Genomic DNA, 16,043 nt, shown 5'->3' on the forward strand with positions numbered 1-16,043 from the left:
CCCAGTACAGAAATAACTACACCAGACCCCAGCCCGTTATGGGAATAACTGGGGTCCTGAGTCCAGTATGGGGATAACAGGGAACTCAACTGAGTATAGGGATTCCAAGTGCCCCTAACCTGTTATAGGGATACCGAGTACCTCCATCCCCATATAGGGATAGCAGGAGACTCCAGTCTGGTTTAGGGATCACTTGGGACCCCCAGGCCAATGCGAGGTAACAGGTGACCCCAACTTAGTATCGGGATATCCAGTGCCCTATCCGGTACAGGGATACCTGGTGCCCCATCCCGTACAGGCACACGGGGTGCCCGGTGCCTGTGCTGCGGGCGCCTCGGGCTGGGGCCGGGCAGGGGTCTCTCCGGGCTCGGGCCGGGTGAGGGTCTCTCCGGGCGGGGGTCTCTCCGGGCAGGGTGAGGGTCTCTCCGGGCAGGGGTCTCTCCGGTCAGGGTAAGGGTCTCTCCGGGCAGGGTGAGGGTTTCTCCGGGCAGGGGTCTCTCCGGGCAGGGTGAGGATCTCTCCGGGCAGGGGTCTCTCCGGGCAGGGTAAGGGTCTCTCCGGGCAGGGTGAGGGTCTCTCCGGGCAGGGTAAGGGTCTCTCCGGGCAGGGTAAGGGTCTCTCCGGGCAGGGTGAGGGTCTCTCCGGGCGGGGGTCTCTCCGGGCAGGGTGAGGGTCTCTCCGGGCGGGGGTCTCTCCGGGCAGGGTAAGGGTCTCTCCGGGCAGGGTGAGGGTCTCTCCGGGAAGGGTGAGGGTCTCTCCGGGCAGGGTAAGGGTCTCTCCGGGCAGGGTGAGGGTCTCTCCGGGAAGGGTGAGGGTCTCTCCGGGCAGGGTAAGGGTCTCTCCGGGCAGGGTGAGGGTCTCTCCGGGAAGGGTGAGGGTCTCTCCGGGCAGGGTAAGGGTCTCTCCGGGCAGGGTGAGGGTCTCTCCGGGAAGGGTGAGGGTCTCTCCGGGCAGGGTGAGGGTCTCTCCGGGCAGGGTAAGGGTCTCTCCGGGCAGGCTAAGGGTCTCTCCGGGCAGGGTGAGGGTCTCTCCGGGCGGGGGTCTCTCCGGGACTACCGTGCCCGTGGTGCCGCGGGGCGGGCGGGGCGCGCGGCGCATGCGCGGGGCGGGGGCGGCGCGGGGGGGCGGCGGTGCCGCGGCGGCGGCGGCGGCGATGGCGGCGGAGCGGCGGCCGGTGCCCGGCCTGGACGAGTTCGCGGGGCAGAGCTGGAGCGCCTGGGTGGAGCGGGCCGGGCCGCCCGCCGACACCGGTGAGGGCGGAGGCGGCGGGGGGGCTTCGCGAGCGGGGCCGCGCCCGCCGACCCCCGGTCCGAGCGCCGCCGCGCGGCGGGCGGGCAGCGGCACCGGGAGAGGGGAGTCCGGCACCGGGAACCGGGAGCGCGGCATCCTGCACCGGGCACTGGGAACGGGGCATCCTGCGCTGGGAACCGGGAACGGAGCATCCTCCACCGAGAGCAGGTTCTGCAGCGGGCAGCAGGAAAGGCTCGTTCTGCTCGGGGAACCGGGCACCGGGAGCGGGGCACTGGGAAACTGGGCACCGGGAGCCCCGCGCCGGGCATCCTGATCCGGTATCCAGTACCGGGAGCTGGGCGCACAGCTGAGGGTGCCGGCTCTGGATGCCCGGTGCGGGGTTGCCGGTGCCCGGTTTCTGGTGCCGGGTGCCCGCAGCAGGTTGTCCTGGCATGTCCTGGGATGTTCCCTGGCACTGGGAACTGGACACCTGGAATGAGGCAAACTGTACCAGCACCTGGCACTGGGAACAGCCAGACCTGGCACCCTGACTGGGATCCTGGTACTGGGAATGGGGCACCCTGCACTGGGATCCTGGTACTGGGAATGGGGCACCCTGTATTGGGAGCCTGGTACTGGGAATGGGGCACCCTGCACTGGGAACCAGACACTGGGAATGGGGCACCCTGTATTGGGATCCTGGTACTGGGAATGGGGCACCCTGCACTGGGAACCAGACACTGGGAATGGGGCACCCTGTATTGGGAGCCTGGTACTGGGAATGGGGCATCCTGCACTGGTAACCTGGTACTGGGAACTGGGAATGCTGCACTGGGAACCAGACATTGGGAAAGGGGCACCTTGTACTGGGCACCTGGAATGTGGCACCGGACACCCAGTACTGGGAACTGGGCACCCAGCACTGGTGAATATGCACTGGGAATGTGACATCCTGCACCGGAACATGCAGAAACAGGAATGGGGCAGGCAGCCCTGGGCACTGGACAATGGGAACAGGACATCCTGCCATGGGTACCTGGCACCAGGAACTGGGCACTGGGAACCTTACACTGGGCATCCAGACCTGGCACCCAGCACTGAGCACTGGAGACTGGGAATGGGCACTTCCCGTTCTGGGAATGTGGCATCCAGCACTGGGCATCTGGCACCAGGAATTGGGACTGGGAGCCAGACATGATCCAGGAACTGGGCATTTGGCACTGGGAACAGGGCATCCTGTACTGGACACTGGGAGCTGGGAATAGAGCATCCTATAAGAGTTGCCCAATACCAGGAACCAAACACTAAGAATCCTGCACTGGGCACCTGGAACTGGGCACCTGGAACTGGGCACTGGGCACTTGGAACTGGGCACCTGGAACTGGGCACTCTGTGCTTGCACTGGGAACTGGGCAGCCACGCTGGGCACTGGGATTCAGGAACTGGGCAGCAGGATCTCTGCACCAGGAACTGGGCAGGCAGCACCAGGCACCCCAGTCTGCCCGCTGGGAACCCTGTGCCTGTTACTGGGAGCCAGTTATTGGGTGCCCCGTCCTGGATTCCAGCTATCCCAGCTGCAGTGGACACTGGTGGGAACAGACCAGTAAATGGAGAGCCTGGACTGGGAACTAGTTGCCACCATTACCCCAGACCAGGCAGGAGGTACTGGGAACCCCAGAGGGGGACTGGGCATCACGTGCTGGGCACTGGGATACCCTGCACTGGGAGCTGGGCAGGGTGCACTGGGTGCCAGGTGCCCCTTACTGGGAGCTTGGCAGTGTCCAGTGGGCTCTCAGCACTGGGACTGGGACCAGTCGTGGTGCATCTGAATGGGTCTGGGTGCCCAGTAGGGCACAGCTGGATGGAACTGGGCACCAGTAAGGCACGGCCAGGCAGGCAGGACTGGTTACCCAGTATGGCACAGCTGGATGGAACTGGGCACCAGTATGGCATGGCCTGATAGGACTGGGAATGGACTGGACACCCAGTTTGGCACAGTTGGCCAGGTCACCATCACCGCTGGCTCAGTGGCCACCAGTCCCCCCAGAACAGAGCCCAGGACATTGGCCAGGCACAGCCAGTGGAGCCATGACTGTATGGGAGCCAGGGGGTCCCAAGGGTGTCACATTCTGTGACCAGGATGTTCCCAGGGGTCTCATGTGCCAGGACTGGGGTGTCCTCAGGGATGTTACATCCCAACCAGGACAGGGTTGTCCCCAAGGGTGTCCCATCCCAGCACCAGGGTGTCCTCAGGGATGTTCCATCCCAGGGTAAATGTGTCCCAGGGGTGTCACATCCCATACTGGACGTCCCCAGGAACATCCTGCTGGCACTGGGCTGTCAGGATGGGGACCCTGGAGATGGTGACACACCACAGGGCGACGCCACTCACAGGATGGATCTGTCTCTCTGATCTAATTTTGTCTGGTTTAATTGTTCCAGGAGCAGGAATGTCGGGAACATCCCTGTGTGGGAGCACCGGGACCATCCCTGTGCCAGCCACTGACAGGATTTTGTCTCTGGCAGGATCAGGGTCAGAGCTGGAGGAGAATGGTAGGAGTGGCAGCAAGAAACTGGACACCATGACCCTGATTAAGGAAGGTGAGCTCCTCTCTGGGGTGAAACCCAGCATTTTGGGGCTGTGTGAGCCATCGAGCTGGAATCGTTGTCTGCAGTGCTTCCAGCAGCAGCAGGTCTGTGCCAGCTTACTGAGCTCTCCCCACAGACATGGACATCTTCGGGCACTGCCCTGCGCACGACGACTTCTACCTGGTGGTGTGCAACCACTGCAGCCAGGTGGTGAAGCCCCAGGCCTTCCAGAAGCACTGTGGTGAGCCAGGGAATTCCGGGAACGGCTATTCCATCCCATGGTGCTGGGAACAGCACCGGGAATGCCACCAGGGCTGGCTCTGGGGGTACAGCCTGGGGGCAGGGAGGGGGCTCGCAGCGGTGTGAGCTCTGGTGTGGGCTTACAGCGGGCTTATCCCATCCTGTGCCATGCCATGCCATGCCATGGATCCCATCCCATCCCATCCCATCCCATGGATCCCATCCCATGGATCCCATCCCATCCCATGGATCCCATCCCATCCCATCCCATCCCATGGATCCCATCCCATCCCATCCCATCCCATGGATCCCATCCCATCCCATCCCATGGATCCCATCCCATGGATCCCATCCCATGGATCCCATCCCATGGATCCCATCCCATCCCATCCCATGGATCCCATCCCATGGATCCCATCCCATGGATCCCATCCCATCCCATCCCATGGATCCCATCCCATGGATCCCATCCCATCCCATCCCATGGATCCCATCCCATGGATCCCATCCCATGGATCCCATCCCATCCCATCCCATCCCATGGATCCCATCCCATCCCATCCCATCCCATGGATCCCATCCCATCCCATCCCATGGATCCCATCCCATGGATCCCATCCCATGGATCCCATCCCATCCCATGGATCCCATCCCATCCCACCCTCCTGGCAGAACGCCGGCACGGCCCGCTCAGCAAGCTCTATGCCCGTGCCACCGCGTGCCACGTCGCCGTGAACGGGCAGCCGGTGCCTGGCAGGACCCCCGGAGCGGCCAAAGCCCTGCAGGAGAAACATCCTGGTGCCCGTGGGAGAGCCCAGCCCCTCCCTGAGCACACGGACAAGGATAACAACCTCTGGTGAGCGCTGGGACGGGAGACGCTGATGCTCTCTTGTGGGGTCGCTTTGATCCTACCCCTCCTCCCCAAAATTCTCTCCGCAGCTTGTTTGTGCCCGTGGTGAACCTGGAGAAGATTCCCAGCATTCCCAAACCGGACGGGCACGGGATCAAGGTGCCCCCCAAAGCCGTCCCCACCAACTCCAAGGAATCCCTGGGGAAACCCGCGGCTGCCGCGGTGCCCAGAGAGCCCCCGGTGCCGGCCGGGGTCGGGGGGGATTCGGCCATGCCGGAGAGCATCCCTGCTCCGGGGGAGAAGGATGTGGGGGCCCCCAAACCGCCCCCCAGGTCCCACAGGAAGCTGGCGCGTGAGTCCCCCCCTTTCCTTGCCGGCCATGGGGGGGAGGCGGATGATCCCAGCGGGACATCCCGGTGCCGGAATTCCGGTGGCCGGGTCTAGCAGTGGGGTAGGTACCAGGGGAGTGGCTCCCCCCTCTCCTCTGGTGGGTTGGGGGGTCCCTGCCCTCCCCCCAGTTCCCATCATCCTGCAGTTTTAGGGCCCCCACTTGACTGCTCCCAAGGAATGGCCACAGCAAGAGTGGGAGCCGAGGATGGATCCCCAAATTCCCACGTGTTCCTCCAAAAAATCAAACAGGTGTCCCCCATAAAAATCTGGAGGTAGGACACATGTCCCCCCACAATATGGGGGGTTGAACTTGTGTCCCCCACAAAAACGTAAGAATTGGATATGTGACCCCCAAAAATATGGGGGTAAAATGTGCATTTCTCCCAAAATATGAGAGTTGAATGCGTGTCCCCCAAAATAGAGGCGTTGAGCATATGTCCCCCCAAAATTTTGGCATTTGAATGTGTATCCCTCCAAAATATGGAGGTCAAATGTGCATTCCCCCCAAAATATGGGTGCTAAATGCATGGTCCCCCAAGATACGGGGGTTGAACACATGTTCCCCCCAAAATACATGGGTGAAACGTGTGTCCCCCAAAATAAAGGGGTCAAGTGTGTATCCTCTGAAAATATGAGGGTTCAACATGTGTCCCCCCAAAAATATGGGGGTTGGACATGTGTCCCCCAAAGATATGGGGGTTGGACATGTATCACCCCAAAATACAGGGGTTGGACACATATCCCTCCAAAATATGGGGGCCAAATGTGTTATCCCTCCCAGAATATCAGGGTATAACACATGTACCCTCCCAAATATGGGGTTCAAACGTGTATCACCCCAAAATACTTGTGTCAAACGTGTATGCCACTTCAAAATACAGAGTTTGGATGTGTGCTCCCCCAAAATTTGGGGTTTGGACATATGTCACCCCGAAAGATGGAGGTTGGACGCATATTCCCCAAAATATGGGAGTCAAATGTGTCCCCCTGCCCCAAAATACGGGAGCCAATTGCTGCTGTGCCCACAGACACACCCAGGTGACAGCAGTGCCATTAGCAGATGAAAATGGGGGGGGTCACCCCAGGGAAGGAGCAAAAAAGGGGGGAGCTCACCCTGCAGAGGGGCAAAAAGGGGAGGGAGCAGCACACGGTGACCTCCCCCCACACCCCCCAAAACCTCTCAGGGCTGTGTCCCACCCTCAGAGCTGCTCCGAGGGGTGGGTGCTCCATGCCCAGCCCTAGTGGGGGTGTTGGGGTGCCCCCCCAGCACCCGCTGCCTCCATGTCCCCCCCAGGTAAGGAGTGTGACCTGAACCGGCAGTGTGGGGTGCGGAACCCCGACACCAACAAGCTCTGCACTCGCCTGCTGACCTGCAAGGTAGTGGAAAACGGGGAGGGGACACCCCAGTTATCCCCCCCTGGGGGTTTTGGGGGGTCCTGAGCCCCTCCCTGCTGTCGCCCAGATCCACTCGGTTCACCAGCGCCGGGAGGTGCAGGGTCGGGCCAAGGATTTCGATGTGCTGGTGGCCGAGCTCAAGGCCAGCACCCGCCGAGGGGACCCCCCGAAAGACAGGAGCCCCCCTGAGAAGGACCCACTGCACCCTGCCCTGCAGGACACCCCCTCACTGCTGCAGCCCCCCAATACCCCTCCCTGCCGAGCCAGGCTGTCCCACTGCTTGCACCCCAGCAGGTGAGTACCCCATGGATTTGGGGGGGGTTCCATCTCACCCTCTCCCCACCTGAATTGGGGGGGATGCATTGAAAGGGCAGGAATGGGAGCGGGGATTTGGGGGGGTCCATCTCACCCTCTTCCTACCTGAACTGGGGGAGGATGTGGTTCGGAGCAGGGATTTGTGGGGTCCCATCTCACCAGCTGAATTTGGGAGGATGTGGGTGGGAGCAGGGATTTGGGTGGTCCTGTCTCACTCCCTCCCCACCTGAATTAGGGGAAGATGTGGCTGGGAGCTGGGTTTTGGGGGGTCCCATCTCACCTTTCCCCACCTGCACTGGGGGGTGTGGCAGGGCAGCAGGAATGTGAGTGCAGAATGTGGGGTCCTGTCTCAGCCCCTCTGCGCCTCAATTGGGAGGGGAAGTGGATGGAAGTGGGGATTTGGGGAGGGTCCCGTCTCACCTTTCCCTGAATTGGGGGGCACATTGCAGGCATTAGGAGTGGGGATTTGGTGTGTGGGGGAGAGTATCATCTCACAGTGACCCCCCCAGTATCGAGCACCCCAAAACGTCCCCCCCGGTGCAGGGCCCGACTTTCCTCTGACAGTGACCCTGAGGATGCTCCGGCCACCTCTGGGGAGGGGAGCATGGAAAGCTTCCCCCTCCCCCTGCCCAAGGGGGGCAGCCGCGTGTCCAGCGAGGAGAGCGAAGAGGAGGGGGGCGAGGAGCCCCCCCGGACCCCGATGCGCCCACCACGGCCTCAGGCGGTGAGTGAGGGGACCCCAGAGCGGGGCAGGGACCCCCAACTCCTCCAGCAGCCCATCCACGTGTCCTTCTCCCGGCTCCGTGCCAGGCGGGTGGTGGAGGCGGGGGGTTGGGGGAGCTGCAGTGACCCTGGCACGGTGCCCCCCCAGTTCTGCACCTTCGGGAGCCGCCTGGTCACCCCGGGCTGTTACGTGTTCGACCGACGGCTGGACCGGTTCTGCGCCGCGCTGGGCTCCATGCTGGAGCGGCACCTCAGCGCACACAGGTGGAGGTGAGGGGGACCCGGCTGCTGAGGGGGGCAGGGGACAAAGCCACACGGACACAGCGAGGGTTTGTGCTCCACCAGGTCCCGGAATGGTGTTGGGATTGGTGGGGAGGAAGGGAGCGGGGATTTGGGGGGCTCTTGTTGCACCCCCTCCCCATTCAAACTGAGCGGGGTAAGGATGCAGGGATGAGAGTGGGAAATTGGAGGGGGTCTCATTTCACCCCATTCTGACCCAAACTGATGAGGATAAAGTGGGGATGGAGGGATGGGAGCAGGATTTGGGACCCCCTTCCTACCTGGATCAGGAAGGATTGAGGGGACAAAGATGGGAGTGAGGATTTGAGTGGTCCCGTTTCACCCCCTTCTCACCGAAATTGGGAAGGACAAGATGGGGATGCAGGACCGAGAGCAGAGATGGGGGGAGGGGAGGTTGGGTTTCACCCCCTCCTCACCTGAATTGGGGTGGAACAAGGCTGGGGTGTAATGGGGATTTAAGGGTTTCACCCCTTCCCACCCAAACCCGGGAGGACAAGGTGGGGATGCAGGACTGGGAGCGAGGATTTGTGGGGGCTCCCATCTCACCTCTCCCCCCCCTGAACTGGGGGGACGTGGTTGGGAGCAGGAGTTTTGGGGGTTCCCCATCTCACCCACCCCCTCCCTTCCCACAGGAAGATCCCTCCAGCCGTCATCCCCCCTCTTCACCTCCCCGCAGCCCCCCCCAGCCCCGCTGCCCCCCTTTACGGCCCTGCGACCCCTTCCCCGCCCCTCCGGACCCTCTCGGCGGCGGGGGGCTGCCGGGTCCCCACCAGCCTCACCTACACCGTGGGGCCCCCCCCGGCGGCGGCCGCCTGCAGCCAGCCCGAGTGCGGGGGAGGGGGCACGCAGTCCATCACCTCCCCCCTCCCCGCCAACACCCCCTCACCCTCCTTCAGCAAACTGCCCCCCACCAAGGCCAGCAAATCCCCCCGGGCGCGGGAGGCGACCGGCAGGACGGACACGGAGCCCCGGCCCTGGCAGCCCCCCGCCACGGCCGGCAGCCCCCCGTACAAACGGACCTGCTTGGGGGACAGCGTCAAGGGCAAAAATCAGGGCTTGACTCCCCCCGGCAAGACGAAACTCACCCCCTCGGCTTCGCCCTCCGTCGCCATCCTCAACGGGACCCCTCGGGTGCGACGGCCGCCCCCCGCCCAGCCCTGCCGCGCCCCCCCCCCCCCCCTGGACCCCCAAACGCCGCTGCACGGGCTGGGGGGGCCCCCCCGGGGGCTCTCCGAGGATGAGGTGAAGAAGCGCAAGAACTCGGCCACCTATTGCCGACCCCTGAAGCCCAAAGCCGCTCCCCCCCTGCCCGGCCCCCCGGCCCCTCCCGGCTCCGGCACCCCCGGCTCGGGGGGCTCCGTCCGCAGGAAGAAGCCGGGGACGCCCCTGGGTTTCGAGGAGAAGAGGAGCGTCCTGAAGGTAGGGCTGGGGGGTGGGTGGTGGAGCAGGGGGACCCCCCCGAGGGTCACTGGGACCAGCAGGCGGTGGGGTGGAACACTGGGATTGGGGTCACGGGAGATCTCTGTCCTGGGGGGGCACCGTGGGCCCGAGGGGGGAAGCACGGGGACATGCTGGTCTGGCGGGGGGGAACGCCCTGTCCTGTGCTGTCGGGGGACACCGTGAGGATCTCCCCGACCCTGGGGACACCGTGGGGCTCCCCTAGGCCTGCGGAGAGTCCCGGGTTCCCCCCAGGGCTGACTCGCCCCCTCTCCCCCCTGCAGTCCAAAGCCCATTAACAGAGGGGTCACCGGGCCCCCCCCTGTGTCCTCCCCACCGGGAAACGCCAGAAAACCGATGAAGGGGGAAAAAAAAATCCCAAGGAAACACGAAGGAAAATCCCAAACTTCCAGAAAATACCTCAAAACTCTCAGTTCTGTTCTCTTGCTGCTAAACCAGCCCCGGGAGGAGGGGGCGGCACTGGGACCCCACCCGGACCTCCCGGGGCCCCGTCGGCCGCGGATATTTATAAGAAACGGTTGTTGCTGTTTTTGTTCTTTTTGTAAAAAAAACAAAGAAAAAAGAAATAAAGAGTTGTGTAGTGAGGGGTGGGATAAAAGGGGTACCGGGGGTCCGTGGGTTTGGGGGCTGGGGGGGAGAGGGGTGAGGGAGGGGGGCAGGGGGGTCTTTGGGGGATGGGGGGGCTCAGTGGGGCAGGGGATACTGGGGAATTATTGGGGGGCTGGGGGAGTGTCACTGCGGAGCTGGAAGGGGGTCACTGGAGCTGTTATGTGTTGAGGGGATTGGGGGGTACTGGGGAGCTAGTTTGGGGGGCTGTGGAGGGTTACTGAGGGGTACTGGGGACCAGAGGGGGTCTTTGGGTTGCTGGGGGTGATGTGGAGCTGGGCAGGGGCTCATAAGGGTCTTTAGGAGGCTGAGGGGTCATTGGGGTGCTGGGGAGCTTACTGGGGACTCTAGGGGGTCTTTGGGGTGCTGCGGGGTGGGCAGAGCCCCATAAGGGTCTTTGGGGGGCTGGCAGTTGGTCAGTGGGGTCACTGAGATTCCGGGAGCTCGCTGGGGGGCTGGGTGGTGGTAAATGAGGTCGTTGGGGTGATGGGGAGGCCCAGTGAAGTCATTGGATGGGGGCATACTGGGAACCACAGGAGGTTTTTGGGGTGCTCGGGGGGCAGGTGGGGGCTCACAGGGGTGAGTGAGGTTCGTTGGGGTGCTGGGAGGGACCCCTAGAGGGTCTTTGGGGACTGGGGGGGCAGTGGGGTCATTGAGGGGCTGGGGAGATCAGTGAATTGCTCAGAGTGGCCTCAGTACGGTGGGGAGGTCCTGCGGCCATGGAGGGGTATCGGGGTGCTGGGAGGGCTAAAGGGGAGGTGCTGGGGAGCACAGGGGATCTCTGGGGGGACCATAAGGGTCACTGAGGTGCTAGGGGTGTCAGTCGGGTCAGTGGGGTGCTGGGGGGATCACTGGAGTGGGGGTGAGCATGGGGCTGGCCGCAGGGGGGCTGCCCTGAACCCCCCTCCCAGCACAGAGGGTCGGGGTCAGAGGGACCCTGGGGTGACCGGGGTGCCTCCCCTCCTCCCCCACCCCCCTGCTCCCCCACCTCAGCCCTTGCACCCCAGATGGGGGCTGGGGAGGGCAGCAGAGCCCCCCCACTCACCCCGAGGTGTCCCACAGCAGTGTCACCCTGTCCCCAGCCCACCCCAAGAAGGGATCCCACCTTGGGGACACCCCTTGGAGTCCCCCAGAACCGGGTGAAGGTTGCACAGGCACGAAGGAAACACGTTTATTTTGGCCAAGGCATCAGCGGGCATTGCCCAGTGCAGGGGGGGAACGTCCAGGGTGGGGGCACGGGAGGCACAGGCTGGGCTGGCATGGGGGGGGCACCGCCTTTTTGGGGTGCTGGAGCCCCCGGGTCCCACCCCCTGTGGGGGAGGGGCTCTGTTTGCAGCTGTGGGTTGCAGGGGGGCTCAGGAGGGTGTTGGGGGTTCCCCAGGGGGTTGACACTCCCCCGGTGTCCCCCCGGGGGTGGCACATGCTCCCCGGGGGACTCATGCTTGGCCATGCACATGCCAAGGGGGGCCGGGGCTGCAGGGAGGGGGGTTCTGCCTGGTGCTGCCGTTCCTGGGGGCTCACAGCTGCCACTGTCGCTGTCCTTCAGTCCTCAGAGCCCGGTGGGGCTGATGCCCTGCAGTCGGTGGCCACGTTGTCCTCACAGACTTGTCCCTGTGGTCCTGCGGTGACCTCGGCGGGGGCCAGCAGTGATGCTCAGTCCTGAGGGGCAATGGTGACACCCCCAAAAACGAGGGACACGGTGGTGGTGGGAGTCTGATCATCCCTCCTGCCCAGGGACAGGTCACAGCAGGAGATTGTCCCCATGGTGAGTCCCCTCACACCCTCGTCCACTGCTGTCCCCCGGTGACCTTGGCAGGGGCCAGGGACAATGCTCAGTCCTGAGGGGGGATGGTGGGATCCCCAAAAACTGGGGACACGGTGATGGGGGTCCAGCCACCCCTCCTGCCTGGGGACAGCTCGCAGTGGCAGTGGGGACACGGGATGATGTCCCTGGGGACTCCCCATGCTGTGTCCCCTCACACCCTTGTCCCTCACAGTCCCCCAGCAATCTCGGCAGGGTCCAGGAATGATGCTCAGTCCTGAGGGGTGATGGTGGGACCCCCAAAAGCTGGGATATGGTGGTGGGGGTCTGGCCACCCCTCCTGCCGGGTGACAGACTGCAGTGGGGGACTGCCCCACGGTGTGTCCTTGTCCCCTGCGCTCGTGCAGTGACCTCGGTGGGGGCCAGCAGTGATGCTCCGTCCTGGGAGGCAGTGGTGTTGCCCCCCAAGTTTGGGACATGGCGGTAGGGGCCCAGCCACTCCTGCCCATGGCACGTCCATGGGGAACAGGTCACAGCAGCAGTAGGAACACAGGGTGTCCCGGTGGACTGTCCCCATGCTGTGTCCCCTCACACCCCTGTCCCTCACTGTGATCTCAGTGGGGATGTGGGACGGTGCTCGGTCCGGGGGATGATGATGGGACCCCCAAAAGCTAGTAGGGGTCCAGCCACCTCTCCTGCCCTGAGACAGGTCACGGTGGGAGACTGTCCCCAAAGCGTGTGTCACATCTTTGTCCCTCACTGTCGCATGGTGTCAGAGGCCTCGGCGGGGGCCGGCAGTGATGCTCAGTCCTGGGGTGTGATGGCGTGACCCCCCAAGCTGGGGACACGGCAGTGGGGGTCTGGCCACCCCTCCTGCCCAGGGACAGCTTGCAGTGGCCGACATGGGGTGTCCCTGGGGACTGTCCCCACAGTGTCCCCTCACACCACGATGGGCGTGTCGGAGAAGACGGAACTCACCGAGTCTGGATCCGACACCTTCCTCTGCGCCTTGGGGCCCTGCCGGGCGGGCAGCGGGGGGCTCCCCCCACCCTTGAACCTGCCGTTCTGCCCTGTGCCGCCGCTGGAGGCCATGTGGGATCCGCAGGGCTCCCCGGTGCCCCCGGCGTGGTTCGGGGTGGTGCTCAGCACCGAGGAGTTGATGCTGTCGTCGCGCGGTGCCGGCGGCTTCTCGGTGCCACGGCAGCAGCAGCAGCGGCACGGGGTGAGGTACAGGTAGATGAGCACCAGCACCACGCTCAGGATGCAGCCCACCAGAGTGGTGTAGGCCGTGTTCAGGGTGTCGTGGGGGCCGTGCAGGGTGAAGTTGTGCACCAGCAGCTCCACGTAGAGGGTCTCGTTGAGGAGGGGTCCGGCCACCCAGCAGGAGTAAGTGCCGGCATCCTCAGGGCGCAGCGCCCGTAGCTGAAGGCTGCCGTTGGCCAGCAGGACCACGCTGCCGTTGCCCCCGTCCCCCAGCACCCGCTCCCCGCCCGGTGTCACCCAGTGGCGGCTGCGCACACCCTGCCACCGGCTGTCACAGCCCAGCGTCACCGTGTCCCCGAGGTGCGCCTCCAGCACGGCCTCCCGTGCCTTGCTGCAGTTGAGAGGCTGCTTGCCCGCCAGGTCCAGGATCTTGATGAGAGTGGCTGCTCCGGGCAGGGAGCAGCGTAGCTCATCCTGGAAATCCTCCACGGCGCTGAGGTGGCGGCGGCGGCCGCGGTCCAGCAGCTGGAAGAGCGGGCAGTCGCAGGCCAGGGGGTTGTTGTGCAGGTAGAGGCGGTCGCGCAGCCAGGCGGGCAGCGCCTGCAGCTCTCCCGCGGGCACGGCCCGCAGCCGGTTGGCCGACAGGTCCAGCAGCGCCAGCTGCGGCAGCCGGGTGCCCTCCCGGAGCAGCTCCAGCGGGAAGCGGGCGATGCGGTTCTGTCCCAGGTAGAGCTTGCGCAGCCGGCCCAGGTTCTCGAAGGCCGTGCGATCCACCGTGGCGATCTCGTTGTTGTACAGCAGCAGCACCTCCAGCTCGCCCAGGTCGCTGAACAGGTTCTCGTCCAGCGTCCGCAGGCGGTTGGAGGACAGGTCGAGGTGGCGCAGGCGCGGCACGTGGGTGAAGGCCTCGGTGGACACGAAGGCCAGCCCGTTGTGGCTCAGCAGCAGCGCGTGCAGGTGCGGCAGCCGTGCCGGAGCCCAGTCCGCGCGCAGCCGGGTCACGTTGTTGTGACTCAAGTCCAGCACGGCGGTGAAGCGCGGCAGCGGAGCCGGCACCGCGCTCAGGTTGGCCTGCGAGCAGCTCAGCAGGTTGGAGGCGCAGACGCAGCGCGGGGGGCAGCTCCCTCCCGCAGACCCCCATGGGGACAGCAGGGACAGCGCCAGCAGCAGGGACAGCGGCCCCATGGGGACACGCACGGCCACGCTCGGGGCACGGGATGGTGGCATGACGGGGACACGCGGCGTGGAGAGCGGGGAAAGGCTTCAGTCACATGGTGTCACGGTGTGGAGTGGCTTGGTCACCCAGCGTCACAACACGGGGTGGCTTCGGTCACACAGAGTCACAGCAGGTGCAGGCTCAGGGCTCACCGGTGCTACGGTCCAGGGTGGCTTTCAGTGACAGTGTCACAGCAGGCTCCAGGCTGAGGGCTCACCAGGTGTCATGGTGCAAAGTGGCTTGGTCCCTTGGTATCACAGCCCAAGGTGGCTTTGGTCACCCGGTGGCAGGTGCCAGGCTGATCGCTGGTCACAGTCCGGGGTGGCTTTGGTGTGCCAGTGTCACAGCACCTGCCAGGCTCAGGGCTCAGCCAATGTCACCAGTCCAGGACGGCTGCAGTGACACGGTGTCACGGCATGCTCTGGGCTCAGGGCTCAGCCGGTGTCACAGCACGATCTGGCTGCTCACCCGGTGCCATGCTGCGGGGTGCTTGGTGTCACAGCGTTCCGGGGCTGTCACCAAGTGCCCTGGTGTGCACCCAGAGTCACTGCCTGCGGTAGCTGTTGTCCCCCAGTGTCACAGGGTGTCCATGGGTCACTGCCCACCCAGGTCACGGTGTGGGGTGGCTCTATCTCCGCTGTCACGACATGTCCCCTCTGTCACGGCCCACGTCTGGCCCAGGGCTCCTACCTGCTCCCCCCGGGCAGGATCCGCCGCCCCCCCGGTCCCGGCCGTGCTGCGGACGGAGCGGTGGAGGATGCTCGCTCCCTCCCTCCCCCTCTTCCTCCCGGGGCGCTAGCGGGGCTGGGCTCGGGCCTGGACTGGGGATGGGGTCGGAGCGTTACCGGGCCCGGTGCGGCGACGACCGGGCAGGGCCGGGCCCAGGCGAACCGAACCGAACAGAGTCAAGCGGAGCCGAACCGAGAGAATTCCAGCGGAGCCGAACCGAGCCGAGAGAAGTCGAACCGAGACGAGCTGAGACGAGCGAGGCCGAAGGAAGCCGAGCGGGCCGCACCGAACGGAGCCGGGCCGAACCGGGCCGGCCCGAACCTCCCCGAGCTCAGCCGAGCCCGGCCCGAACGCAGCCGAACCTTCCCGATTCTCGCCGACCTGGGCCGAGCGGAGACGAGCCCTGCCCGAACGCAGCCGAACGGTTCCGACCCGGCCCGAACGCGGCCGAACCGCCCCGATCCGCCCCGGGACGGTGTCTGGGGCGGGCCCGGCGCTCACGGCGCGTTCCCATTGGCTGCGGCCGCTCGGCGCTCCGCCAATGGCGGCAGAGCACGCATTAACCCGCAGAGCCCCGGCACGGCCCCGGCCCCTGCCCAGCCCGGCCAGCGCCCAGCCCGCGCTCATTTCCCTCCAAAACTTCGTTCCCATCCCGATCCCATCCTTATCCCCTCATCTCCCTCTCCCTCCCCAGATTGTTCCCCACCCCCATCCTTATGCCCCTCTTTATTCCCGTCCCTATTCTGTATGCCTCATCCTTATCCTCCTCCCTATCCCTGTCCCTTTCTCCATCATCCCAATCCTATACCCCCATCTCTATCCTCACACTTACCTCTCCCCTATCCCCATCCTCATTTCCATCTCTGGCCTCTATCCCCATCATTCCCCTTCCATTCCTGTCCTCATCCTCTTCCCCATCTCCCATTCCCATTCTCTCCCCATTCTCATTCTCATCCCTGTCCTCTGTCCCCATCCCCATCATCCCCATCCCATCCCTGTTCTCTTCCCCATTTCCATTTCATCCAGTTCAGTCCAGT

General features: G+C 64.6%; 2 protein-coding genes across 2 annotated transcripts; one reads left to right on the forward strand and one right to left on the reverse strand.

Moving 5' to 3' along the window:
• The first annotated feature begins 1,169 nt into the window (after positions 1–1,169).
• ATXN7L2 (ataxin 7 like 2) lies at positions 1,170–9,928 on the forward strand. Its single transcript, XM_088067279.1, has 11 exons — positions 1,170–1,250; positions 3,757–3,831; positions 3,956–4,060; positions 4,732–4,915; positions 4,999–5,261; positions 6,594–6,676; positions 6,762–6,988; positions 7,553–7,733; positions 7,881–8,002; positions 8,665–9,451; positions 9,754–9,928. The coding sequence occupies exons 2-11, from the start codon at positions 3,813–3,815 to the stop codon at positions 9,766–9,768; spliced, it is 1,986 nt and encodes a 661-aa protein (XP_087923405.1). The 5' UTR covers positions 1,170–1,250; positions 3,757–3,812; the 3' UTR covers positions 9,769–9,928.
• A 1,354-nt stretch (positions 9,929–11,282) lies between these two features.
• On the reverse strand, positions 11,283–15,446 carry AMIGO1 (adhesion molecule with Ig like domain 1). Its single transcript, XM_014258950.2, has one exon. The coding sequence runs from the start codon at positions 14,286–14,288 to the stop codon at positions 12,798–12,800; it is 1,491 nt and encodes a 496-aa protein (XP_014114425.2). The 5' UTR covers positions 14,289–15,446; the 3' UTR covers positions 11,283–12,797.
• Between the last annotated feature and the right edge of the window lie 597 nt (positions 15,447–16,043).

Source organism: Pseudopodoces humilis, chromosome 26 (genome assembly GCF_049639895.1).
Source record: "Pseudopodoces humilis isolate 2021_Gansu_Grassland_sample_001 chromosome 26, ASM4963989v1, whole genome shotgun sequence".
NCBI lineage: Eukaryota > Metazoa > Chordata > Aves > Passeriformes > Paridae > Pseudopodoces > Pseudopodoces humilis.